General features: G+C 40.8%; 1 protein-coding gene across 2 annotated transcripts in view; it reads left to right on the top strand.

Moving 5' to 3' along the window:
* The window catches only part of TMEM87A (transmembrane protein 87A), a 117,629-nt gene extending 91,795 nt beyond the window's left edge, over positions 1 to 25,834 (top strand). For both annotated transcript variants that reach the window (XM_068253449.1, XM_068253448.1), the window contains exons 14-20: positions 2,231 to 2,289; positions 3,390 to 3,493; positions 7,066 to 7,139; positions 11,385 to 11,446; positions 13,230 to 13,282; positions 15,046 to 15,076; positions 20,292 to 25,834. In XM_068253449.1, coding sequence (XP_068109550.1) covers positions 2,231 to 2,289; positions 3,390 to 3,493; positions 7,066 to 7,139; positions 11,385 to 11,446; positions 13,230 to 13,282; positions 15,046 to 15,076; positions 20,292 to 20,333 — 425 coding nt within the window. In that variant the 3' untranslated portion in view covers positions 20,334 to 25,834. The remainder of the gene's footprint in view (positions 1 to 2,230; positions 2,290 to 3,389; positions 3,494 to 7,065; positions 7,140 to 11,384; positions 11,447 to 13,229; positions 13,283 to 15,045; positions 15,077 to 20,291) is intronic.
* The last annotated feature ends 248 nt before the right edge of the window (positions 25,835 to 26,082 follow it).

The following is a 26,082-nucleotide window of genomic DNA, read 5'->3' as shown; positions in this document are numbered from 1 at the left end:
TATTTCTCAGTTTTCAGCCATTATAGTTTTAAAATAATACATGCCTCCATAATTAAAACTCACGTATTGTATTTGCCCATATGTCCCGGTTATTACACCGTTAAAATTATGTCCCTATCACAATGTATGGCGACAATATTTTATTTGGAAATAAAGGTGCATTTTTTCCATTTTGCATCTATCACTATTTACAAGTTTAAAATAAAAAAAATATAGAAATATTTCATCTTTACATTGATATTTAAAAAGTTTAGACCCTTAGGTAAATATTTACATGTGTTTTTTTTTTTTTTTTATTATTGTAATGGATTTTTTTCTATAGTAAACATTTTATTTGGGTACTTTTGGGAGGGTGGGAGGTAAACAATAGATTTATAATGTAAATGTGTGTTAATTCTTTTTTTTTTTTTTTTTCAGGTGTAGTATTACTTTTTGGCCACAAGATGGCGGCCATGAGTTTGTTTACATGACGTCACTCTAAGCGTAGCACGCGCTTAGAGTGACACATCGGGAAGGGAACGGCGCAGCTTCCGAGAGAAGCTGTCACTTTTTCAGCGGGGGAGAGGAATCAGTGATCGGGCTCCATAGCCCGATACATTGATTCCTTGGCTACCGAATCCGCGTCCAGGAACCAAAATAGGTTAAAAAGCGCACCCATTCACTTGCATTGATGTGCGCTTTACAGCTCAACGCACAGAAATGCATGTAACCCTACGTTTTTGTAACGTTGCTCAGCGCAGCGCATAGATGTGAACCAGCTACATTTAATTACATAGGAAAATCAATACCTTGCTGAGCGCACAGGGCAGTGCGCTATGAAAAGCGCACAGAAACATCCCTGATGTGAACGAGGCCTTAGTCTGTTTCGTTCTTTCCAGCCTCTCTCGGACCCTCTCCCAGCTGTCTCTTGCAATTTCTAGCTCTCTTACTACTCACCATTCTCTTCTCCTCTTCCTTCCTTCCTTCCTTGTTTCTTTCTCTCTCTCTCTCTCTCTCTCTCTCTCTCTCTCTCTCTCTCTCTCTCTCTCTCTCTCTCTCTCTCTCTCTCTCTCTCTCTCTCTCTCTCTCTCTCTCTCTCTCTCTCTCTCTCTCTCTCCAAATCCAAAAAAGCTTTATTGGCAGGACCAAATACATTTAGCATTGCCAAAGCAAAATAGAACATTAACGTGGGGGGGGGGGGGGGGGGATTGTGGGAATAAGGGAAGGACATGGGTATACAGTCCATAGGAGGATGTACGGGATGGTATGGGGGGGATGGGGTATATAGTCCATAGGGGAGGGGGGTATAGGCATACAGTCCATAGGGGAGGGGAGTATGGGGTTATACAGTCCATGTGTTATCATGTTCCTCTCAGTTGGTGGCAGGCCGTGACATATCGGGCAGCTATTTGCACAGTTTCTTCCTCTTCCCCCAGTATGATATAGAGTTTCCTCTCCTCATCTGTGGAGGTGAAATCTGCAATGTGGGCGGAGAGTCTTTGGAAATGGGCGGTCCCTGAACGGTGTATCTCTCTCTCTCTCTCTCTCTCTCTCTCTCTCTCTCTCTCTCTCTCTCTCTCTCTCTCTCGTGTTTTCTCTCTCTCTCTCTCTCTCTCTCTCTCTCTCTCTCTCTCTCTCTCTCTCTCTCTCTCTCTCTTTCTCTTTCTCTCTCTCGTTCTCTATTGTGTTTTCTCTCTCTCGCTCTCTCTCTCTCCCTCGTTTTCTCTCTCTCTCTCCCTCGTTTTCTCTCTCTCTCTCTCTCTCGTGTTTTCTCTCTCTCTCTCTCTCTCTCTCTCTCTCTCTCTCTCTCTCGTCGTTCTCTCTCTCTCTCTCTCTCTCTCTCTCTCTCTCGTTCTCTCTCTCTTGTGTTTTCTCTCTCTCTCTCGTGTTCTCTCTCTCTCTCTCTCTCTCTCTCTCTCTCTCTCTCTCTCTCTCTCTCTCTCTCTCGTTCTCTCTCTCTCTCGTTCTCTCTCTCTCTCTCTCTCTCTCTCTCTCGTTCTCTCTCTCTTGTGTTTTCTCTCTCTCTCTCGTGTTTTCTCTCTCTCTCTCTCTCTCTCTCTCTCTCTCTCTCTCTCGTGTTTTCTCTCTCTCGTGTTTTCTCTCTCTCGCTCTCTCTCTCTCCCTCGTTTTCTCTCTCTCTCTCTCCTCTAACCTTGGCAAGCAGGTAGAGCAGAACAGAGGAAAGGGTTTGTTACAGTATTTAAGTTTATATAATAGTATTATTAACAAAACACTCCTGTTGTCCTTGCAGCATCCATTATATTAATTGTCTGGACCACTATGAAGTTTCGCCTTGTAGACTGTCAGTCAGTAAGTTTTTTTTTTTATTTATTTTTTCCCACCTTGTTAAATTCCATGTCCCTAAAAACCCACCAGACCTTCTTATATTATAGCGTTATATAGAAGAAAACAGGATGGCGTGGCACTTCTCCTTTAAGGAGTGCGTTGCTTCCAGTTTTGGTGCGAGTACTGTGTGCCCAAGGTGGTCAATATAATAGCTGACAGGCTATACTTTCATATGCTTATAGACAATTGCTTATGCAAGACGTGGCTCCGCTCCACAATTTAGAAGGAAGAGGCTTGAACATTATGCATATAGAAACAGAAAGCGTGCATCTTCCGTCTTAAGCATATAGATTTATTGTCAATGTTAAACATCAAACTTGGATTCCGTGCATGGCATATTCCATAACTGCATACAAAGTTTGCAAAGTATAGCGCATATATAGTACCTTGTGGTTCCTTGTGTGGGCCTGTCAGCATGGGAGGTGGGAGTGAGGGACTGATGTGGGCCTAGCCAACTTATATTATGTATGATACTAGTAGACCTAAGCCCGTTTAAAAACGGGCTCTAGGTCTGTTTGTGGGCGTGCACGCACGACACCCGCCGCCGCGCGCGCACCCGGACGTCGGGTCACCCGCCGCACACCTGGCCGCCCGCTGACCCGCCGCACACCTGGCCGCCCGCTGATCCGCCGCACACCCGGCCGCCCGCTCACACACTGCCCGCTCGGCTTCACGGTCCCGCCCTCCTGTCTCTGTGAGGCTGGGTCCGTGCTGCGCACAGCAGATCAGCACGGACAACGTTACACAGAAGACAGCACACGCAGGGACACGGAGATTATTATAGAGGATAGACTGCTACTAACCCAGGATGGAAACGGAATTTAGCTAATCAAAGACTCCAAGTTCCAGTTAATGAATTGCCAGTTAATTGATCCACAGCTGCTGGCTCTGATTGGTTGTTTTTTTCCCTTCCTGGTGCACTGGAAATTTACATCTTAGTGTTGATTAGTATTGAGAAAAAAAATGCTCCTGACTGTGGCAGTTCAGAATTGTCACACACATTTATGACCACATCTATTTAGACACCTTTTCTGCGCCATGTGACTTGTTTTCATGTTTGACAGGACTGGCAGGAGCTCTGGGTGGAGGATTCTATATGGCGCCTGCTCTTCTCAATGATTTTATTTGTCATCATGATCCTTTGGAGACCATCTGCAAATAATCAAAGGTTTGTTTGAATTATGACCTGCTATATCAAAATAAGTAGATACTGTGAAAATTTAGCCTAGGACTATACATTTTTAATATGTTTATATAAAAATGTAATGACTTACATGACATAATGGAATGCACAGTGACCCTGGACCCTAAAGTGCGTTTCTTGGTTTTTCTCAAGCTTGATGAACATTTAGATTTGGTCTGTCACAAAGCACAATTAAAGAAGAAACCTTAGTTTAGTAAACAATCAGTTACGCAAAAAGCCAGTGTATGTACACTGTGGTTATCCTTTAAAATATGAAGGGGCCAGGGATACATGAATATACAACAACCCCTCAACTGCTCTATACAGTTCATGCCCCAGCTATGTTTCATTTGGTGATTTTAAAAAGGAAGGATTAGGGCAACAAGAACAAAAATACTGTAGCAGACAGTATTCTTGTGTATAAAGTAAAATATGCATATGTTAGATTTTGAAATCCAGCAGCAAAACCATTACAGACAGCTTTTCCCCCATCTTCTTTGCCTATTTTGTCTGTAAGTCTGATACAAGTGACTCATGCTGCCATCTCACAATTCTGTCATTGGGTGAGCTTTAAGGAGTGGAGGAGTGATGTGAAAATGAGTGTGAAAATAGAAATGACGCAGAAGGTAAGCCTCACAATAGGCTATTATCTTCTATAGCATGCAACAGCAGGGGCCATTTAATAAATATTGAACGTTTACGGCCTCCCATAGGCAGAATGATTAAAGAGAACAATGAGCTGGTCACTAAAGATCTCTAATGACCGATTTTTAGGCAGCATCACTTTAGGTGGACTCTGTACACACACCAGATAGTTGCTAGTTTCTCACCCAAAGTACTGTCTTTATCGGTGACCCCAGCCTAGCTTTAGGAGTTGATATTATCGTTCCTCCTTCATTTGCATTTTCACACTCCTCACAGCTCTTTCAATGACTATTGTGTGGAAAAGTTGTCTGTAATTGAGCCAGAGACTTAATAAAAAATTTAACCTGGATGTGACCTTTAAAATTACACAGTGCAAGTCGCTTGTAAAAAGATGATTGCTGCGGTTGACATGAAAAAAAAAACCTAGCCTTCTCTGTTGAAGAGCTACAGAGTTGGGAAGACTGAGCAAGTCTGCCCACAGCTTTATCTGATGAAATATCCCAGCATGCATGTGAGAAGTATAGATTGTCTACTTATCACAGGATTAAAGAGCCTAGCACAAGGCTTTTACCTTTTTTTTCCATACATACCGTACATTACTAGTGGTATGGGTACGGGTAGTGATATACAATATATATATAAATAAAACTGTATTTTAAGAAATAGTTTCACTTTAACACTATAAAAGTAGAGTTTGCAAACCATAAAAATGCCACCCTTTGCTCTATATTTGCATTTATGTAGTTAAAATGTATCTATATACAAAAAAGCTTCACTTTCAGGTGCATATGCAGCAAACTAGATTAGGGCAAATTTGTTAGTCAGTTGCACAGAACACTGCAGCAGTCACGAAAAGTGACCAGTTTTTAACCTGTTTCATGAAACAAGGTTTGTGATTGGTAGTTCTGGACAAGCAAACTGCGGTTTCTCAAAGTTTCATTTGCACCTGTCCTTGTTAATATTATTTATCGTATAAATACTGCATTACAACTATGCTGTGTAGGCAACAGCCTGCTGTTTTGGGCTTGCAAGTCAAAAATCTAATGTAGCTTTTTGACTTAATGGACTACTGTCGCAAAACTCTTGAAATGTGAAATACATGTAAACACATACAAATAAGAAGCATGTTTCTTCCAGAGTAAAATGAGGCATACGTTTATTTTTCTCCTATGTTGCTCTCACTTACAGTAGGTAGTAGAAATCTGACATTATCGACACATTTTGGGTTAGTCCATCTCTTCATAGGGGATTCTCAGGCCATGGCCTTTCTTTATGAAGACACTTCTTGAAAAAGATGTGGGCCAGCCTCCGTGCTCACTGCACACTTTTTTTGGCAGTTGGATGGAGCAACTGCCTTTCACGAAGTGCTTTTGAAAATAAAGAAAACCCTGAGAATCCCCCATGAGGAGAATGGCTTGTTTAAAACCTGTTGGTTGTTTTAGATTTCTGCTACCGTACTTACTGTAAGTGACAGCAACATGAGAGAAAAGTAATTTATTGCTCATTTTACTCTTGAACAAACATACTACTTATCTGTATATGGACAAAAAGTAGGGATAATAAAAATTGCACCCTGCAGAAAGAAAACACAGAGACAACAGGAGCCCAAATGGTGCAGTATGTCACAGTACCAGAAGTATGTAAAATATGCAGATGGATTATACTCACAAAGGTGGGATGCAGAAGGGCAACCGACCATTAGAAGCAGGTGAAGATGTATAACCCCGACTCTACTCAGGTGACCAGACGGAGCTGGTGATGGTCGCACTCTTGATAAAAAGCAAACCTCAATAAGGGAAGCGCCTTATTTGTGGCTACAAGCACTATTAGGCACTGCTATTTGGCCTGAGGAAGTGGGTATGCACCCACGAAACTCGTTGCCAGTGCAATAAAATTCTGTTAATACGTGAAATTGTCATCATTGAGGTAAGCCACCTCACTTTTTGCATTTTATTTGTTTTTAATGTATTTTATCTTCTCTGGGCGCCACTTTCCCCTTTATCCTTATCTGTATATGTTTACATATATTTTAAATGTTAAGATTCTTTAAACAATGGCTTCTAGCCCTAAATAGCAGGCTGTTACCTACACAGCATTGTTGTATGGCAGCATTTATACTATCAATTTATACTTTTGCTAAACATGGTGCCAACCTTTTTGGACTTGCTTGCAATACAGCCCAGGAGGTAGTTGGGCTGCAGGTCTTAGCACACAAAGAATTCACCTCCGGTCTTGTGAAAGAGAGTGTTCTTCCACCTCCTACTTAAAGTGTACCAGAGATGACATGTGACATGAGAAAGACGTGTATATACAGTGGCAAGCATACAGACACTTGTGCTGTGCTCCTTTTCTTTTTTCCTTGCCTGAAAGAGTTTATAATTCGCTATGGAACTGACAGTTTCTCTCTAGTCAGGACTCAGTGGGCTCACTGATAACAAATTACTGCCATTAAACACTTTCCTAAGCGGAGACCTGGGCTTTTTACTGTGAGAGGAAAAGATACAAAGGTCAATAGTTCATGTATTTTCACTCTGGGACTCGTGAGACACTGCAATTGAGCAGAGACTATGAAACATTAAATCTGCTTTGTAACTGTTTATTCATAAAATAAAACCTTGAGATAACTAAATGAGTCATTTTTAGGAGTAGAAGGACAGATCCAATTGTGAATCTCAGGTTATTTTCATCTCTGGTTCACGTTAAGACCCAAGGTTAATAGGACACGAGCAGTTTTGGCAGTTGTCACAGCTGCAAGTCTCTACTAGCTGTTCACATCTGGACCATATTCTGAGCTTGGCCCATTCTTTGTCCCAATATACAGTACATTCCTATGTGCACATATACATGTATACTTTAGAATATAATGCTGTTGTTGGCATAAATATGTGAACATACCATTGATTCTCCTCCAGGTTTGCATTCTCTTTACTGACTGAAGAAGATGATGATGAAGAGCAGAAGGAACCAATGTTGAAAGAAAGCTTTGGTACATTATCTTGATTCCTCGTATGCCCCTAATCCTTTTATATTATTGGTAACAGAATTAATGTAAGAAATGCATGACATTTGTGTACTTGACTGCTGTGCACATCAGTATTAGAATTAAAGGGTATCAGAACTTGTATGAGATAAGCGTGTGTATAGTTCCAAGCATACAATTATATCTTTTTCCACTAGCCTGCGATTTGCTTCTGAAAGCAAATCGCAAGGTACATTAAACTAATGGAAACTGCAGCAGCAATTTCCATTAGTGCGATCCTATTGCGATGCTATTTTGGTAAAAGTGCAATCGTCCTGCCGCGTTTTGTATGCGATTAAGCTGGACTATGAGTATAGTAGCTCAATCGCAATCGCATGGTGGAAATTGAAACGCGATCGCAATAGCAATTGCGATCGCATTTCATAGTGGAAAAGAGCCCTAACTAGGCTGTGTTTGTTTCTTTCTGCTTGAATGAGTTAAACATTTAGGTATGCAAATGACAGTTCGTTGATAAGGAATTACAGCCATAGAACTTTTTTCCTGCAAAGAACAGCTTCTAAGCTCATTGGCTTAGATCTGTGTCAGACTGTGTGGAATCTGTCATTCAGCTGAGACAAACCCTACTTTTTCAGATTTTAAATTGAAAATAAAACTGTGGATTTATTTATTTATTTATTTTTAAAGGTAATAATTTTAGGAGTAGGAGGATAGATACAATAGTTTATATCAACAATTTATTCTCCGCTCAGGGTCACTGTAACTGCAGAACAGGTGCAGAGTTCATCTTCCAATGATCAATGATAACAATAATAAGGGTATTACACATAATACAATAAAATTATCCGATTTTATGGCAATTCAATAAAAACAATTGCATTTTTATTAGAAAAGTCGATTGGGAGTGCTGGATTTTTCCAGTCAATTTTTATGTATATATTCACTCCCGAGCAATTTCTCTGCGTTTTCAATCATTTTTTTTTTATAATTGGGTAAAAGTTGAACACGTGTGGTACATTGGTCAGATTTTTTTAAATGTTACAATCAGATAAATTGATTGTAAACCTTGAATTGAAAATAAATAATAAAAAATTGCATAGTGTGTGTGGCCACCTTTAGAGGTGATTAGTAATATAGAAAACTGCTTATTTGGGCACATCGGGCAAGAGCAAATTGAAGCTCTTATATTGAAATGAGTAAACTCTTAAAATAAAATGGATGGGGAAGTAAGCAGCCTAGCATACCATAGCAAAGTTTCAAGGCTTGTTGTGGTCCTCAATTCACCACCTATTATTTATCTGCGCACTGTGTTCCAGAGTGCTGTAGACTGAAGTCAGGCGCTACATTTGGAAAAGATGTTAAACTTTGTAAGTGGTCTTGCTATATACAGATCTGTTTACTGTGTAAAGGTGGCCATACACCATACATTTTTTTTTTTTTTTAAATATCTGTTCAATTCAAGAATAGCAATCCATTTTTCTGACTGATTGTAACAATTCAAAAATCTGACCAATGTACCACACGTATGTTCAATTTTTCCACAATCATGAATAAAATAATTAAAAGCTCAGAAAGAATTGGTTGGAACTGTATATCAAGTAATTGAAAATCCACCACACACCATAAAATTCTTGATTAAGCTGGTCTGAAATTTTCAACACATTGAATTTCCAAAAGTAAAAAAAGGGGGAATCGGATCGGATTTATCAATCAAAAACAAAGAAAAGCTCTCGATTTTTCAGGATAACTGATCGTAATGATCAACTTGGGGAAAAATTGGATCTTTTAATTGTATGGTGTGTGGCCACCTTAAAGGGAACCTGAAGCGAGTAAAATTATTTAAAATAAACACATGACGTAGTTGCAAATGTTTATTACATACTAACCTCACTGTCAGTTCCATTCAGAGGCTCACCATTTTCTTCTTAAGCTGGCCACTAACGGTCCAATTTCTAGCGAAAAATCGTTCAAGCGATCAGAAATTCTGATCGGATTGGTTGTAAATAATCTCCATTGATGGACACAATCGATTATGAACGAGTGAAAAAAATGGCGCCCGAATGAATTTTCGTCGAACGAAAATTTGGATTTTCTTGGTGGTCGTGATAGATAGGAAGCAATGATTGGTTAGTTGATGGTGCAGTGAACGATTTTTCATCTGATCAGAATTTGTGATCGCTCGAACGATTTTTCGCTAGAAATTGGACTGTTAGTGGCCAGCTTAACAGTGATCCCTTCCAGTTCTGACAATATTTTGCCAGAACTGAAATATGCCAGTTGCTGTCAGTTATATATCAGCAGATGTCAGTTACAACTGAATGTGCATGGTAATGTACATGTTCCCATATATCTCAAGCGATAGATATTACAGTTTAACAGTGTGCTGACCACCAGGAAGCTGTAAGGGGGTAATGGCCATTTTTAAAATGGAGGACGGAGAAATCCACTGATCACAGTGGACAAATGAAACGCAGGAAAGGAGAAGGAGATTAAAGGGATACTGTAGGGGGGTCGGGGGAAAATGAGCTGAACTTACCCGGGGCTTCTAACGTTCCCCCGCAGACATCCTGTGCCCGCGCAGCCACTCACCGATGCTCCGACCCCGCCTCCGGTTCACTTCTGGAATTTCTGACTTTAAAGTCAGAAAACCACTGCGCCTGCGTTGCCGTGTCCTCGATCCCACTGATGTCATCAAGAGCGCACAGCGCAGGCCCAGTATGGTCTGTGCCTGCACAGTACGCTCCTAGTGACATCAGCGGAAGCGAGGACATGGAAACGCAGGCGCAGTGGTTTTCAGACTTTAAAGACTTAAATTCCAGAAGTGAACCGGAGGCGGGGCTGGAGCATTGGGGAGTGGCTGTGCGGGCACAGGATGTCTGTGGGAGACCATTCGAAGCCCCGGGTAACTTCAACTCATCTTCCCCCGACCCCCCTACAGTATCCCTTTAAGGAGTAGACTACGCAAGAGGTAAGTATGACCTGTGTATGGTTATTTTGACTTTTTATTTTCAGTTCAGGTTCTCTTTAAGTGTGACCTACAGTTATAGACAAATCAAGTGATAGGTAGATCTAGTTATTTTCTTTCTATGATCATTGTAGTGATAGGCAGACTGCAGTAACATCCAGATTTAATTGTACGTAAATACATTGGTGGATAAAATGTAGAAGATTAAAACAATGAGATTCCAGTGGTTATTAGTTTGTATTGATAAGGAGATTTCAGTGATGGGCAGATGAAGTGATGGGCAAATAACATACCAGGCCAAACTATTTAACCCTCCACTATTTCCACACTACATCTGGATGGCTGGATAGTGTACTGATGTTGGGCTCTACCTCTGACACAGGAAACAAGAGTGCGAGTCTCGGCTTTTCCTATTCAGTAAGGAGACCTAGGCAAGACTCCCTAACACTACTACTGCCTATTGAGAGCGCCCTAGTGGCTGCAGCTCTGGCACGTTGAGTCTGCTAGGTCTATGTGCAATTTAAATGTTCTGTGTCTTGTCTGTCACAACTACATGATTGCATTGTAATGGGGAAGGAAACGGAGAGATCTCATCAGGAGGTGGTAGGGCAGGAAGGAGCAGGAAGAGATGACAGCATGGGAGTACCGAAGTGGCGTAGAACGACAGCGCCAGACATGCTGTTTGCATAAGGGGGAGGGGAGTTACGACAGTGGATGGGGGAGGAGGTAGTCTATAGATGTGAGTGGACAGAGTGCAGAAAGGGAGTAAAGCACAAGCCAGTGAATGTTCAGAGGAGGTCTCTGTGGGGTGTGGGATGCAGTGTGCATGGGAAGACACAGGAACTGGAAACTGCTTGAAGAAGCGTGGTGCTGCATGCTGCCCATTGAGATTTTCACAGATAGTCTCAGGTGTAGAACTAATAAGGATTGTTTGATGATTTCATTTTATAGCTGTGCATATAAATGTATCACAGACCACAATGCATCCATCATTTAGGGTTATAGCAAATAAGCTCATGAGCCAGCAGGCGTGGTATCATGACTAAGAAGGGTGGAATGTTAGAATGCTAGAATAACAAGAGCCTCACACAAAAATATTAGCTCTGAATTGTTCAATTATATGTGTGTAGATTAAACATATATTGTAAAAATGATACCTATTTTTTAATGAATATGTATGGTACTACCATTGTTTTTCAATGGCAGAAGAAATATAGCTGTGACAAAAGGCATCCCTATTCTCCCAGATGTATAGTTGTGTATCTATATATGTTTGTTTTTTTCCACAGAGGGCATGAAAATGAGAAGTTCAAAACCAGAAACAAATGGAAACACAAAAGTTTCCAAAGCTGTAAGTCTACATTACTCATTAAGCTGATTTGTATTGTTCAAGGAAGGTTAAGGATGCTTGACACAGAATATACGCTTTGTGTGGATTGCTTCTACCTTGTATAACTGCATATTTGTAAATAAAAACTTTCCTAGGAAGTGTTTGATACAGAGAGAATGTTTAAAGACAGTATTAGCCGTATTAAAGTACTAACATCTCATCCACACTAAGAAGGACTAGAGATGGTTACAGGGCTGTGGAGTCGGTACAAAATTCATCCGACTCCGGCTCAGACTCCTTAATCTAATATTTACCAGGGCTGTGGAGTTGGTATAAAAATCATCCGACTCTTCAGTTTATGAAACATTCGACTTCCAGGTAACCAAAATTGCTCCAACTCCACAGCCGTGGTTAATAATGTTACCTTCAACTTCTTAGAGCCTTGTCATAGCTTCTTGCTTTGTGTGTGAAATAGTTGATAGGAACATTTCCCATAGGTGTCTTTATCACAGGAATTAGCGGTTGTGACTATTTGCTGCATGTTTCAACTCTGCTGATTACTAGCAAAAGGCTTGCATTTGGAGCAGTTGTTGCCACACTTCAGTTGCTGCCTTTACTCAGTGAGTTTTGGAGGAGAGATTTTTGTCACTCCTAATGTAAATTGATGTTGACTAGTGTAACATCTGGCCACTAGTGTCTGTACCTGACTCTGACCAACATACATTCAAAAATGGTGCTGGGAAATTTGAGCGCAGGGTATAGTTGAAAAACAGCTCACCCTGCTCCTGCAAAAGTCCTGGCTGTGTTAAACAAGAGGTGGGGGAAGTATACAGTACTGTATATGTACAGGCAGTGCGTGATTGGGTTATTTAGTGAGGAGTAAATGTAGATGCGAGGTTGAAGGGTGCATGGCCTAAGCTAGATAATATGCTTGTCGGAAAAGGAGGGTATTGAGGGAGCGCAGTTTTTCTCCAATACATACAGGTAATGCGGCAGAATTTCCCATTAGGCAGTAAGGTGCCCCAGATGTGCCCCTAATGGTAGTAAGATGCCCATAGGTAGTATTGGGCTCAGTAATATGGTGGCAATATATATATATATATATATATATATATATATATATATATATATATATATATATATATATATATATATATATATATATATATATATATATATACATGTAAACCTGGTAAAAGATAGACAAGTACATCTAGTTATGATATTAAATGTTATTTTAAGAATTGAGTGCATTATCTTTACCAAATGATTTCCTTTAAAGAGATACTGAAGCGGAAAAAAAATGATGATATTATGATTTGTATGTGTAGTACAGCTAAGAAAAAAAACATTAAGATCACATACATCAGTCTAATTGTTTCCAGTACAGGAAGAGTTGAGAAACTCCAGTTGTTATCTCTATGCAAAAAAAGCTATTAAGCTCTCCAACTAACTTAGTCATGGAGAGTACTGTTATCTGACTTTTATTATCTCAACTGTAATTGAACTGTTTACTTTTCCTCTGCTAGAGGAGAGTTCATTACTTCACAGACTGCTCTGAAAGACTCATTTTAAATGCTGAGTGTTGTGTAATCTGCACATATTATAGAGTGATGCAATATTAGAAAAAACACTATATACCCGAAAATAAAAATATGAGAATATTTTCTTTGCTGCTAATCTTCTAGTAATTATTCATAGTACACAACCAATTCATTATATCATATATTTTTTTTCGCTTCAGTGTCTCTTTAAATGTTACTTGAACAATGGCTTTCAGTAATGCTTGTTGTCTATTTGGCAGGAGGAGGATTTAAAGTGGGTGGAGGAGAACATCCCTTCTTCGGTCACTGATGTGTGAGTATTACTGACTGATAAATGCCGATTGAGTGCCAGCACAGATCACCTTGTGTAAAGCTCTGATTGTGTTTACAGAATGTTAGTGCTGACTGAAACTGCTCAAAACAGGATTACTCTCATAATACAATTTGTAAAGTGCTTTTCTCCCATAGGATTCAAAGCGCATATGTATTGTGTGTAATAAAGTGCATGACAGGAGTCAGATGTCGGTATTCTGTCTAGGTGCACCAAATGCTCCATTCATAACCAACAACTGAAGGTTTTCAATGTTTCACCAAATAAATACCATGTTTTGAATTTATATTGGTGCCACAGATTTTTAATTTTTGACCAGAATTAGTGGTAAACCATAACTCTAGGCATAAACCTAAACACACTCCCTAGCCCCTCTGGACCCACAACTATTACGGATAGTAGTAGATTACATTTTCCTCTTATTTTCAGAGGATGGTGTAGCAGTCATGGGACTGGTCTCGATCTTTCAACTAAATGCTGAAAATGAAGTTCCACATTTCAAAATGGTGCATGAATTCATCTATAAATCGCAGAAGTGGAGAATGAATATGCATAGCCCTAGGCCGAGCTTCATAGTCCAGTGCATCATAATTAGTTGTCAGGCAGTCGCATAACTGTTTTGTTTTGTTTTCAGGATGACTACAAGTTGCAGCTTTCCCCCAGATTATCTAGAATAGGCAGGCACAGAGTTCAGACAAGACTACTATCATGAAATGTTTGCTAGTAAAATAAAATGATATCTTGCAAGGTTATTTTAAATGCTTTTTTTTTTAAAATTTAGTTCATCTTCTTGTAGTGGCTTGTATTTACATAAAATGTCTGAACCTGCGGTTCCTCTCGTGCTGAGCAGGATTACTATTGCGACACCACATCATCAGTAGGGTAAAACTAACCTGTCTCACGACGGGTTAAGCATTACACGTATCAGTTAAAGGACAGGTGGTGCAAGCTGGAAAAGAAAAAAATAAGATCTACTTACCGGGGTCTTCATCCTGCCCCTGGCAGCCTATTTGTCCCTCACCGCAGCTCCGGTGTCCCAGGATCCCTTTTGTTGCAGATGCTGACCTCACCAGGTCGGCATCTTCTGTGCTCACGTGTATGCAAATTTAATGGAAACACAGTCTCATTTGTAGCAGAGTGACAAATGCTACTTTCGAAAAACACAACGCAATGCAAACATAGCTCAAATGAGTGTGAAATGCGAATTTAAACACAGGGAGGGGGTAATTGGTGTAAAATGGGGTAGATTTATTTTTTTTTTTTATTTAGACTAGGTTCACAGTGGCCATTGCGTTGTGTTCCCTGTGACAGCAGGAATGCAGTGAATCAGGAAAACGGCACCGTATATTAGCAGTATGTTGCATCACACATGGTGAAGCATACAGTCAATTAAAAGTATGCTTCACGATCAACGCGCATTTTGCGGTATCACACTGCATGCAGCGTGTTACCATGCCACACGCCGTTATATCACAACGCACCCACCACCCTATGAATGTTGCAGTATGGCAGACCGCATCACAAAGCAGCCGTTATGTCGCAATGCGCCACTGTGAATGTAGCCTAATCCATGTCTTTATTTTTATTTTCTTATTCTGAGCTTCTGCAACCTTCAACAGATTATTCCTAAAGCTATTATAATTTTTTACATAAGATAACTAAGTTTTCAGTGTCTCATTGAATCATTTGTAGCCTGGCATGGCATGCTGTATAAACTGAATGTAATGCTCTGTTTTCTCTTTCAGCGCTCTCCCAGCTTTATTAGATTCAGACGAGGTCAGTATCTTTTGGTTATATTTCAAGCCTTGAAAGCAGAACTTGTGACAGTCATGTGTTCAGCCAGCCTGAGTCATCCAAAAATCTTACACATGAACAGAAGCACAAGTCAGACTTTACGAGGCTCAATTGCCGAAGCAAGGAATACACCCAGAGTTAGGAATATTGTAGTTGTGCAGAGTTGCTCAGTGGTTTAAAACAAACTTGAAGTAACCATCCCTTCCATGTTCTACACACCTAAGGGCCCTTTTCCACTTGCAATCGCTAGCGTTCACGCTGAACGCTAGCGATTGCTGAATCGCAATTACCGCCGATTCCCCGACGTTCGGGGCCGCGATTTTGCTATGCTATGTAAAATCGCTAGCGGTTTGCGTTTTTGCGATTCAGCCAGCGCAAACGCGCTGGTGGAAAAGGGCCCTTAATAACATTGTTTTACTGATGTACATTGTCCTCTCACTGGGCAGGTCAGAACTGCAAATGTATTGTATCTGTGCCACTGTGGCTGCTATCTTGCTTACTGAAAACCACATTTCCTGCATTCCATTCATTCTTGTTCTGAAGCCTGGAACACATGTGAGAGGCATAAAGCTTGATGAGGCGCGGGACTCGATCTCCCAAGCGATATTGCAGGGCCATCACTGTACAGAAACTTCACTGCAGGCTAGCAGAGGGCTAAGTGACGTTACACAGTGGGCGGGGTGAGTGGGGAAAACAATGCTCTCGGTTAGCGATTGGCCATATTGATCCGCCAGGCTGATTCTAGCGGGGGGCAGGAATGGGAGACCTTCTACACAGGCTAGCTTCTCGGCAGAGTAGGTCGTTATCGTCCACTTCACAAGAGTTTCGTCTAGTATGTGTTCATGGCTTGAAGTGTACCTGAGGCTAAAAAAAAAAAGACGCTTACCAAAGAAGAAGGAAGCCTCCGGAATCCTGCAGACGCTTCCCATATCCTCCTGGCCCCCCACCGTTGCCACGTGAGGACCCCCCCCCCCCAAAAAAAAATTCAGATTTCTGATAGTGACCGTGTTCCTCTTTATGCAGTACGGCTGCACTTATGCATGAAGAGGAGCGTGGTTGCGATCTTTGGGAGGGTCTTGGGCAGCCCCGGTGGTCTGGGGGAAGACGTAGGATGCCTCTGAAGGATCTTTGTGGGTAAATATGTAGAACTGAACAGAGGCACCAGTAGGATAAAAATAGCTAAAATCTTTAAAAGCAGAGGAGGCAGTGGCGGAATGGAGTATAAAACAGTGCAGGTCTAGGACTAAGCCAAGCGCCTCTATCACAGGCGCCTCTGCCTGCATCTACAGTGGTTGCCTGAGTTGTAACCCATGTTTGTGAGTAGAACGATACTTTGTCACTATCCATCCATAACCAGTACATACTACACTATATTGGGCTCTCTGTGTCCGACTTTCTCTATATTTCGTTTTGTGGGTAAATATCTGTTTCTTCACGTTAGGTTCACCTTGGATTCACTTTAACTCTATGGAGTAAATGCCTTCTCTGAGATAACTTTTTACACATAGAGATGGGGGGCAGTGCAGGGAGTACAGTTTAACACCAACTGCTATGTGTATTACTAAATTCTCATCTTAATTGTTAAGTTATAAAATAAATATACTTAATCGGCCCCAAATAGCCAACATCTATTTTGCAGTTATAATGTATAATTGATTATACTTTCTTGAGGATACATAAGAAACCCATTTTCCTGCTGTTTATGTGCTCTTCCTCTACCAGCATTGTGTAAAAGGCCCATGAAGTCAGTCAGACCAGAACATTCCCACTGCTGCTCATGTCTGTGTGTGACAGCATTACTTAAACTCTTACACGAATACCAGGTAGGGCCTTGCTTTGCTCGTGAAACAGCCTCAATTCTTCATGGCATGATTTTTAAGAGATGATAAACATTCCTTTATCAATCTGTTAGCTTATGTCGATGGTTCCTGTGTTTGTAACAACCCTAGGCTCTTTTAAAAGTCAAAAGGAGACCAGGAGCCCAATGTTGCAGAATCGTGTAAGATTCGGAAAAGCAAAATGCTAAGGATGTACATACATATTCCGGCATATAAGACGACTGGGCGTATAAGACGACCCCCCAACTTTTCTAGCTCAAATGTAGAGTTTGGAATATACTCGCCGTATAAGACTACCCCCCTCTTCCAACGCACACCAAATAAAAATAAAAAAAAAAATCATATACTGGTGCTATGTATGAACAGATACTGGTGCTGTACTGTATGTGGTACCCAGTATATAACAGTATACAGGCGATTGACTGGTTGGATTGGTCAACTCTCCCTAAGTGGATTGGTTAGCTCTCCTTGTCTACCTATTTATCAGAGCGGTATGGAAGAATAGATTGCGCTGTGCCCATAAAACACGCCTTTTTCACCTGTCTGGCCCAACCTTCTATCCTATTTACCTCCTTCTCTGCCTCTCAGATCTCACACATGTGCACCTGCGCGCTTCACTACAGTCGTCCGCAGCGAGATCTGAGAGTCGGTAACAGGATAGCGCCTATCACCCGGCATCAATGACACCTGGCGTATAAGACGACCCCTGACTTTTCAGAAGATTTTCAAGGGTTAAAAAGTAGTCTTATACGCCAGAATATACTGTACTCACAAAGGTGGGTTGCAAATTCTTGTAACCACCTTCAGAGCAGGTGGGAAACTTACTGTCCCCGCTCTGTTTTCCATGTCTGTAGCAGGAGCTGGTAGGTCACACACAAGACACTTAAGACAGGGGTGGAGGTTCCCAATGCATAAAAGATCGGCTAATAAGCTGATCTTATAAACCAAGAGGTTATTTTACCTTTCTTGAAGAAGTCAGTCTATTGAAAATGGTCTTTTGTTTGATCACATAAAATCCCCCCTCCAGGCCACCATGGACTCAGGGATAAGATGCAGTTCGGCTGCTCAAATATAAAGACCTTATTCAATACACTGCTACAAATTCTTCAAGAGTGGTAATATTACCTTTCTGTTTATAAGATCAACAGCAGCACGGTGGGCAGCACGGTGGCGTAGTGGTTAGCGCTCTCGCCTTGCAGCGCTGGGTCCCTGGTTCGAATCCCAGCCAGGGCACTATCTGCAAAGAGTTTGTATGTTCTCTCCGTGTCTGCGTGGGTTTCCTCCGGGCACTCCGGTTTCCTCCCACATTCCAAAAATATACACATAAATTAATTGGCTCCCCCTAAAAATTGGCCCTAGACTACAGTACTTACACTACATAATATAGACATATGGCAATGGTAGGGATTAGATTGTGAGCTCCTTTGAGGGACAGTTAGTGACAAGACAATATATATATATATATATATATATATATATATATATATATATATATATATATATATATATATATATATACACACACTGTACAGCACTGCGTAATATGTTGGCGCTATATAAATACTAAATAATAATAATAACAGCTTCATTAGCCTATCTTTTATGCATTGGGTGCCTCCACCCCTGTTTTAAGTGTCTGCAGAAATTGTGTGATGCAATCATATCAGCATAATCAGATTGATAAGGTTTCATCAGCTGCATATTCACAGCATAAATCTCCCGTTCTACAACATTCCAAACCACCACCAGCCCAAACCGATGACACAAGGCAGGGTCCATGAATTCATGCTGTTGGTGCAAAATTCTGATCTCATCTCCTGTGTGGTTCAAGGCCTGTACACACACTAGACTGATGTCACCCAATCGCTCGGGGAACAACACTGGGTCGAGGCTGTACATACTTGTAGTCAGCTTACGACGCATTCTTTTGCAATAAGTGGGGGGAAGGGCGGAGGGCCGACGGAGCAGCGCAGGTATGACTTTACATGGCGGGTGGGACAAGCAGAGAGAGCAAAGCTTTCCCCCATCACTGGGCCAAGTTGAGCAGCCTGGCGGATCGCTGGTTGGTCGGGGGCTGCTGTGTACACCCCGGATTATCGAGAGAGGTGGTCGTTGTGTGCCCCCTCAGCCAACTTTATGTTAGCGTGTGTATAGGCCATTCGCAGAAAGTTTCATCTGACCAGTTTACATTTTTTTTTTTTTTTATTCTTCAGCTGTCCAGTTTTGGTGTGCCTCTGCCCCCTAAAGCCTCAGCCTTCTAGTTTTCCTTATCAAGAGTATAACCTGGTGTGGTTTACTGTATTGTGTGTTTTGAGAGGTTTTTCTGCTCACCAAATTTGCTTAAATTGGTTATTTGAGACACGGTGGCCTTTTTGCCAGGTTAAATAACTAGCCAATCTGTTCAGGCCTTCTTCATCGAGGGAAAGGTTTATACTTTCATTTTCCACCCTAGGCCAATCTTCTTGTGACTCATGCTCAGTTAGGCTATGTATTAATTATCTGCACATCAAGTCTGACTGCTGTTTTGGGTATAGGCAAAATTGAAATAGATTGCAAAGCATACTGATTAACTCAGACTTAATGGGCAGATATTAGATCGTAGATGTGCAAGTAATGCTGCTTCAAAAGAATTGGCAATTTATAGGAACAGAAAAATAATGCTATCAGCATGCAGCAGCTCTCGGGTGAAAATGCAGCATTTACATACTGCTGGTAAAGGTAGACACACAGATAAAGAATAGGCAGTCAGGCTGTCCTTAGAGCTCCTCCGGGAGACAAAATTAAGTATGCTCTGTAAATGCATTATGGTTCAGGGGGCATTCTGGGATTGTTAGCATATTTATATCATTAGAGTGCTTATTCTTTAATGGTAACTATTGTATGTAGCGGTATGACCTGACTAACCTCTTCTGGACTGTGTTAATTGAAATCTATGCCCTGTTTGTTGTTGTTTATTCCTGCCAGGGCGTACATTTCAATATGGGTTTCAATATAACAGTATTACAATGCAGTAAAAAGTGGGCAGATCTGATGAAGCTAATACGGTTTATGACCCATCGAGAAAGTCCATAGCATAATTAAACTAACATGATTGGGTGGACAGCACCCTCTCAAACTTCTAGGTTTCAGATAGGTTGTAGTAATACACCCACATTCTTTGGCCAATTAGAATGCTTCACGTTGTAGATGTTGCTATGATTGGTGAACTGTACCCTATGGACTTTCTCACTGGGTCACCTAAACCATACTAACTCCCATTTGATAATCGCTAGAGAAATTAGCATATTTGTCATCTGATTATGGTAACCTCTTAATGATTAACATTGAAAATGAGATGTTTTTATATTTGTGTTTGACAGGAGCGAATGATAACACACTTTGAAAGATCTAAAATGGAGTGAGGAAAATGAAAAGCAAAAGCACCGTCGTAACAGACTGGAAGTGCTGAGCGAGTGGGGAGTTAAGCATGTTTAAGATCATCGGATCCTCTGCTGTAAAGCAAGGGGGCTGCTAATCAAAGACTACAGCTTCACTCAGAATGAATCCATCACCTTTCAAAATCTGTATGAAAAGGGTCTAGGAACTTGCCACAAACTCTAAATTCTCCTTCAAATTAGGAATTGTTTTCAGTGAAAAGATTTTACTCTGTGTCCTGTCATTACAGAAGTCTTCACATAGGTTAGCCATCAAACTTCAGTATGGACAAGAGTGAAATGTGTCCTCGTAAGCAATCCTGCACTTTAGTTTCACTGCTATAATTTAATGAAAATCAATGGGACATGCCTTGCTGTCTCTACATTTTAGGTGGTTGATTGATTTGGGGTGAAAGTAATCTGGAATACTTGTATTTTTACTCGTGCTTCATACTGGGAAATTTCGTTTACAAATACTCATGCTTACGCCTTTGGGGAACAGTGCATCTTTTCTTGACAGCTGAGTTACCGGAATACATGGATCCAATTTATTGTAAGGGCATCTCCTATCAATAGGTAAGGCATAATAGAAGTATGCTTAGTGAATGCATGTGTTTGCAGCCGTGGTCATGTGATTGTTAGATGCCCTTGAGGGAGGCGATATGGGCCAGAATGTTAGGGTACAGGACTAGACTAGAAGTTGTCCAGCAGTGCACTGCAGTCTACAGGCTTTTTTAGACATTACTTTCGAGCTAAATGTCAAATGTTACCACAAACTATTACGAAATTATGCCCTCTTGTTTGATCAGTTGTTTTTTTTAAGTCGAAATTTGATCAGGGAAGGCCATTATCAGCGCGATCGAGAGGGGCTTGATCCATGAGTAGGAGTGGCATGACCCTGAGAAATAGCTTTGTACTGCAGTGATCAGCACAGGGATATTAGATTAGATGTTCAGAGATCTATTATTAATCAGGGGCACACAGCATGGGGCTAAGTTATTGAGGAAGATATCGATAGTTTACCACATCTGAAAGTGTATGCCTGTCTTAGGGATGAGGGAGGTGCCCTTATTGTAATTTGGATGTCTGGAGCTCAGTTTTAACTTAAAATAACAATTTATAATCTGACACAACCATCATTTATATTGTCACTAAACCTGTCAGCAGCATCTTTTGAGGGGAAATGGTAGGCACAGTGTATGAAGAGCTTGTGCATGATTTATAAGCAGTAAAGTCTAACACAACAGAAAAGGTGACTGACTGACTGGTTTTCATATGTACAAGAAACGAAACTGGTGTAAAAAAAAAAATTGAATCACATGTATTTAAAATATAAAAGCACAATGGTCAGCTTAGAGGTATTAAGGTAAGCATGGCAGTAACATTAGACAGCTCACTAGGACTGGGTGGCTTTTGTGTTGAAATTAAATCTCTCAGTAAGATAGGTTGACTTTTCAGCATGATAGGCATTCTCTTGTTTACACCACACCCTTTGTCCACTTGAGGTCGCTGTTAGGAGATGACCTTCTCATTCAGTAAAACAGGGACTTCCATCTCCCACCAGCTTAGAATTCCATGCAGCCTGATACTGCCAGGACTCTTGTTGACATGAACTCATTCCTTTTACTCACTTCTGATTTGGCCTCCTCATTCTGAATAACTGTGATGGAGATGCACTGACCCTCTTAGCTACTACTTATCTTATTTGTTATACACTTTTATTTTAAGTCTACAGTTTTAGCCATCCAGGAGAATATACAACTTTAAAGTATGCTGTATATGTTTATTTTAAAATGGCAATCCTTTGGGTTCATTTACAGTGGTACTGCAGGCAAAATCTTAAGATAGCTGTGTGGAAACAACAATCTCTGCTTTATTGGAAGCATATTCTACCTTCATATGAGCTGAGGTTTTTGATTTATGCTGCATGGTTGCCAGCCCGGTGAGTTTTGCACATGCAGGTTATAAGAGGAGTTTAGTCAGCCATCATTTGCGGTAGACTGGTATGCACTAACAGACCACACACACACACACACACACACACATACCACCTACCTCCCCTGCTGTGAAAGTGGCCCTGTATTAGCGTTCACATTAGTAAACCCAACCCCTCGTAGTATGATGGCTGTATTTACTGCCAATGTTTTCCATATGTGGATTCTCATTTAGAAAGTAGAGTAATCCCTTCTGGCAAGCTCAAGGCAGGCCCATCTCTTGAAGCAGTCACCCAGAGCTTGATCCATATGAAGTCACTTGCCTTTTGTCCGCCTTGCCTTTGCATGGCTTGAGAAGGAAAGGTGGGCAAGGAAATGCATCACTATGATGATGGAATGAGGCAGAAAGAGGGGAATGCACCTGGGTCAAGCTGACTGATGGGTTTGCCTGGAGCTTGCCAGAGGGGAGTACTTCACTTTATTACTACTATGTAGGACTGTCTTCACTAATGTTAAGCCCACATATGGTATCCCTTATGTACATCCGACAAGGATTAGGGCCTCTGGCCCAGTGGGCAATTTTAGATCCATTCACAAGTTCTTAGTCTATCCAGATGTGTGTCCAAATTAAGCATGCAGTCATTATTTGGCATTCACCTGTTAGCTTAGAAACCCCAGATTGAGATTGACCTTGACATTAGCTGTGGGGCTCACCCTTATGATTGATTTGTGGAACTAAATGCCTCCATTTATTTGTGGAACTAAATGCCTCCTTTTATTTGGAGATGTTATGTGTATCTGCTGGCTGCTGTACGCTAACACTCTGATGTCAATTCCTTCAACATCTTCATCTCACAGCACTCGCCCCTATTTACAAATATATGCCCCAGCGCTGTGAGCCTTTTTTTTATTTATTTTTTTAAGATGGCTGACATAACTTTTACTTCTTGTGTTCATTCAATGGAATGAATGCAGTGATTGGAAGATGTGACTGCCATTGTCAGAGGATGACAGCTCTGCAACTTTCAGCTGTATTTTTAGTTTTACCTGGAGTCCCACTTTTATGTTTGGTTGCCAAGGGCAATGGTGGGTAGCTAAGAAACTAATAGGGTTTACATAATCACACCTGATACTATTTGTTAGAAGCCCCACAAGCATTACGCTTGACTGTAGAATAGTCAAGAAAAGGGGGAAATGATTTGGTAGACTTGAGGACCATGATCAATCCTCAATGTTGTCCCTGAAAGAAAAGCTTGTGCCTGATGTTTCAGCATGTGCCTCTCAATAAGGAAGAAAAGGATTGCTTAGGTATCCCAAAAGTCCTGGTTTATCCAGGGATCTTCTGTGGGATTGTCTGCTGCTTCTTTTGGTGTTTCGTGACAGATTTGCCTGTAATAACTACCCCAGTTTTGCCTATAATAACTACCCCAGTTTTAGGTTTCTTTGCATTAGAACACAAAGTATGCACTCTCACTTACATCACTTTGCACCAGGTGAGCTAAGTGCTGGACTCAAAACTGAACAAAGAGCAGCACTTGCAGTTAGCTTGTAGTTTGTGCACATTTTTGGAGCTGTGATGCCACCAGTAGGTGTGGTTGTTTCCTACCTCTCAGCTTATAGCTACAGGTACATGATGTTCTCAAGCTGCTGCTGTACATTTTGGGGGGGCCACAAGAAATGGTGCATTCCAGCAATCCCCTGTCAAGTTGCATATGACCACTGGTTGATGCTGCCACTGTACATACTGCGAACCATATGCAAAAAAAATGTGCAGTGCTATAGTGTTTCCTACCATTTTTCACAATACTGTGAAACTTTTTCACCCAGTCTTTGATAGAACTGTCTCCTGCTCATCCACATAGGACACTTCTGCCCCAGAGTAGATACCAGATATCACTAGTAAGAAGGGCACAGAGAGTTAAAGGTAGTGATTGGTCAATTGGTCGATTGGTCAATTGATGTAGTAGACCTGTAAAGAAAATCGGATTACCTAAGTGTGCCTGTGTGACTTTACGGAGCGTTAGGTTGACTAACCTCTAGTTCTACCAGCTCTGCTCTGTGCAGTTGCTTTTACAGAACCACAGCAACCACAAGGGTGAGACTTGCTTATAATACCAACAATGTCCACACTTGAAAAGTACACAATATTTTTAAAGTGAAGTTGTTGTGCTCACCAGTATTTATAGCAAAAGGATGTGATAGAAAACAGCAGCAGCAAACTGCATTAGTGCCTACCCCAAGATACCCAAAAATAAGTCTAATGCTAGGTACAGTACACACTATGAGATTTTTTTTTTTTTTTGGCAGACTCCTTGCCAGATCAATTATTTTCAGCATGTCCGATCGATTATTTTCATAGAAGTAAATGGAAAATCGATTGGAAATCAGGTTGGATATGCTGGAAATAATCAATCTGGCAAGAAATCTGCCAGAAAATGTAATCGTGTGTATTAGGCATTAGTAACAACAACACGTATGCTAAGGGTTTTATTAAATCTAATAAAAATAAATATTCACTAGTGGTATCACTCGATGACTGACAGCGACACTAGAAACTAGAAGAGTAAGTGACACAGACAAACGTTCACTTGTTGTGTATGATTTACAGCTACTATTCAGATTTCTACTGCAACTATGAATTAACTAGTTATGGCGAATATACATGAAAGTTTTATTTTATATAATTTTAATAAAAGTGTTGGCACCACTCATTTGTTATGTAAAATAATATTTTTCCATGGTGTTCTGCTATATGTAAAGCTAGGTGCACATTTTGGGTGGTTATCACATGCGCAAAGCATAATATTACATCTATGGAAAAAGGAGGGAGAGAAGCAAAGGACTTCATGCTGCAAGAAAATACAGTAGCTGAGTAAAATTTGAGCTGCAGACCATTAGTTCCCTGTGCATGGCCAGTCCTGGGCTGGTACAGGCACATTTTATAGTGATCTAATACTTAATTGTGTGACTGGACATCACACATGTAATTACTGTAAATGGATTGAAGAGCACCTGTCACAAAGTAGATAATTTGACAAATAATTTATACACCCGGGCCACAAACCATATGCACAGTTGTGAAGCTATAGGAGTTTGATTTTGTTGCATTTGACCTCACTGCTTCTGTGCCAATATGCAACTTGGGAGACAGAGTTTGACAGTTTCCGTATTAACTTCCTGACACAGTTATTTTGATTATTTATTTTAATGTAGAACTTTGCCTATCTGGTATGTTTAATGCTGATGCCACATTGGCAGTTCCCAGAGCTGACCTCGTCTGCATATAACTCTGATACAGCATTGACAGTTCACAGTCTCTGCTAATACAAAACGTGAAGAGCTAAAGTCATACATACACTGGACTTCATAATCTGTTCTCATTCTGAGTATTCCCATATGTGAGGTGTAATGGGCTGTTACAGAAAGTAGGTCAGACTGTACAGTGGTTCAATTGCACACAATACCCTGCATTTTTTTTTCTTGCTGTTTATCATATTTGTGCTTTCTAAGTAAGATGTATGTGTTTTTTATAAGAATAAAATGAAGGTAAAAGTGTGTCTTGGTGCGTGGTTTTCTTTGTTAATCAAATTCACCTTTACTTACAATAACTGAATTGTGGCATTCATGCTTATGGAGTACTAAGTCAGGGTCCACTCAATGCGAAAACCGCTAGCGTATTTCGCATTCAATTTTTCACGTTTGCTTGCGTCTTATGTATGCGGCCGTACTTTTTTTTTTTTTTTTTTTGATACACAATTTGAATGTAATTTTCAGACAGAGGCGTGAATGTCCATAGACTTTCC

Source organism: Hyperolius riggenbachi, chromosome 9, assembly GCF_040937935.1.
Source record: "Hyperolius riggenbachi isolate aHypRig1 chromosome 9, aHypRig1.pri, whole genome shotgun sequence".
In the NCBI taxonomy this organism is placed as follows: domain Eukaryota; kingdom Metazoa; phylum Chordata; class Amphibia; order Anura; family Hyperoliidae; genus Hyperolius; species Hyperolius riggenbachi.
This window is presented reverse-complemented; position numbering and strand designations above follow the sequence as displayed.